Raw genomic sequence first — 2,693 nt, 5'->3', positions numbered from 1 at the left:
TTATGAGTTTTATGAGGGGGAAGTGGCCATTATCTGACTCCTAATTTACCTATTTATGCGTAGGAATAAGTAGGAAGTTTAGAGTTTTTACTCATTGGTCCCATCACTTCCTTAAAAGAGAGAGAGAACCTTTCTATTGCAGGCACATGTCTGACTTCATGTTCTTGCATATCAGTGTTCAGATTCTCCCGCTATTTCTGGTACTCCTCAGCATTTCTTCTATTTCTGCATCTACTTTTTGAGAGTTCCCCATCTTAGTTCTATCAGCTATAACTTGTAATTCAAAGATGAATGAATTGATGTTACTCTCCAGCAGAACACTTTATTTGAAACTTGAAAACTTGATTTGAAAACATGATTATGTGATGAAAATTCAGTAAAATTACTAGTTATACATTGACAGCCATTACTTTTCACTTTGCCACTCCTTTTGTTCTGGTGCTCTTTCTGTTCCTTTCAGTCCTACAGCCTTTTGTTCAGATTAGGAGATTGCTTTATGTCCAATAAGCACATAGCACCACACAGATGTCCATCACTACCTAAAGTGCAGGAGAATTTCAGTGGGGCCTGACACAAGTGTTCTGCTGTGAAGCTGACCTTTGAGACATGTGCTGTTCCTCAACATTGTCCATAACCAGCCACATTCTGACAGAAGACACCAGGCATGCAGAGACCCTGTTGAGATTTGTCAAGGATGGACTTCCTACAAGCCACGAGGATTCTCATGGCTTTCTGGCCTCCTCAGCCATGVCCAGGCAATTGTGCAAAGCATTTTTCCAGGCTTCTTTCATTTGYTGATTCCTGAGGCTGAATATGAAGGGATTTAAAAGAGGARTCACAATGCTGGARAGAACAGAGAGGATTTTGTTGAGGTGTSCAGGGCTCATCTGGGAAGGCCTGACATAGATGAAGATGGAGATGCCAAAACCCAGGGAAATAACAGTGAAATGAGAAGCACAAGTGGCAAATGTTTTCTGCCTGCCCTGGGCAGATGGGATTTGCAATATGGTCAGAATGATCCAGGCATAGGAGAAGACAGTCAGTGCCAAGGAGCCAAGGAGCAGGAGCACGGACACCACAAAATCCCTCAGCTCAGCAACCCAGATGTCTGTGCAAGCGAGGTGCAGGAGAGGTGCGCTGTCACAGAAGTAGTGGTCAAGCACGTTGGGACCACAGTATGGCAGCTTGGCTTTCAGGACCACTAAGGGCAAGATCAAGACCACGCCACCCACCCAGGCACCCAGGAGAAGATGGCCACACACCCTGTCCGTCATGATGATGGGATATCTCAGGGGGCTGCATATTGCCACATAGCGGTCATAGGACATGATGGCAAAGAGGATGAACTCTGTTGCAGCCAGGGAGAARTAAAAGTAGARYTGGCTAAAGCAGCCACCAAAGGAGATGGTCTTCTTCTCTGACAGCAAGTTTGCCAGCATTTTTGGCACAACAGAGGAAGTCATGGAGATCTCAATGAAGGACAAATTACTGAGGAAGTAATACATGGGAGAATGGAGGTGGCAGTCAATATAGACCAGTACAATGATAAGAGCATTTCCCAGAACAGTCACTAAATAAACAAGCAGGAACAGCACAAAGAAGATGATCTCCACTTCATAGCGGCTTGGAAATCCCACGAGAACAAACTCTGTCACACGTGTGATATTCCCCATCCAAATGTGCTTTCTGTCATGGTAGGAAGAAGAGAGCAACATAGTCTCTTTGAATATTTTGTTCATTCATTCATTCAAAAAGAGATCTTTCTTCACCTCTTACATCTCCTCCCCATTCCACAAAGATCTATTATTGCTCTTGGCTAAAAACAAAAGCAAACAAAAATGTAGAAGATGTAACATGCAGGTCTTTGCTGCCAAGGTCCTTCCCTCTCTCTGCTATCTCTAGTCAAAATTATCATCAAATCACAACATGTCATATATTATTTTCATCCTACATTTCCAATTTCTATATCTTCAAGACATGCATGCATGCACAAAGCAGCAAAAAGCTTCTATCTGCAATGAAAAGACTTCTCCTCTTATGCCTGTTCTTTTTCACTTACCCTCTGCACAAAGGACACCCCGTATATTTGCTTGTGATAGCTTGCTGAAGCTATCTGTGTCCAAGTTCCCGAAGAGTTCTCTTCAGCTCCAGGAACCAGTGAAATTGCAACAGTTCTTCTGCTCCAGCACACTCCGGACAGATAGAGAATGGAAGTGGAATGATAGCAGGAATGTATCCTACATTCCCTGTTTATACTGTAATATCAGACGAACTCACTTTCTAACTGGTTACTAGTTACTACATGGATCACAGGAGGACAAATACAAAGGCATAATCAAATGATATAGTGAGCTACGAGACTCAGAGCATTAGAGTAAAAAACATTTTTCACTCCTGTTGATGGTATAACTAGGGCTGTTGTATGCTGGCTCTGATAACCTGAACTCCACAGCATGAGAACTGAAACACACTTTCTGTAGTTTGTGCAAGCTTTAGCTGCTGATTGCTATGGGAGTGAATCTAGTCATCTCACAAAAACTGCAGCAATTTATCATTTTGAAATCTCAGAAAATAAAGTTTGGGAGAAAGGCAGAAGTCTTCTTATTACATGGGTTGGTTTTTTTTTCCTATTTATTTATTTATTTATTTATTTATTGTTAATGAAGGCAGCACATTCCATGGTGAGCCAATTA

General features: G+C 42.1%; 1 protein-coding gene across 1 annotated transcript; it reads right to left on the bottom strand.

Annotated features, from left to right (window-relative positions):
- Window positions 1-591: 591 nt before the first annotated feature.
- Window positions 592-1,682, bottom strand: LOC112956831 (olfactory receptor 6M1-like). Its single transcript, XM_026050299.1, has one exon. It carries the CDS (start codon window positions 1,671-1,673, stop codon window positions 723-725), a length of 951 nt encoding a protein of 316 aa, XP_025906084.1. The 5' UTR covers window positions 1,674-1,682; the 3' UTR covers window positions 592-722.
- Between the last annotated feature and the right edge of the window lie 1,011 nt (window positions 1,683-2,693).

This window comes from Nothoprocta perdicaria, unplaced genomic scaffold (genome assembly GCF_003342845.1).
Source record: "Nothoprocta perdicaria isolate Ctin4 unplaced genomic scaffold, notPer1 scaffold_672, whole genome shotgun sequence".
In the NCBI taxonomy this organism is placed as follows: Eukaryota; Metazoa; Chordata; class Aves; order Tinamiformes; family Tinamidae; genus Nothoprocta; species Nothoprocta perdicaria.
The sequence above is the reverse complement of the archived record's forward strand: the minus strand, read 5'-3'. Positions and strand labels throughout refer to the sequence as shown.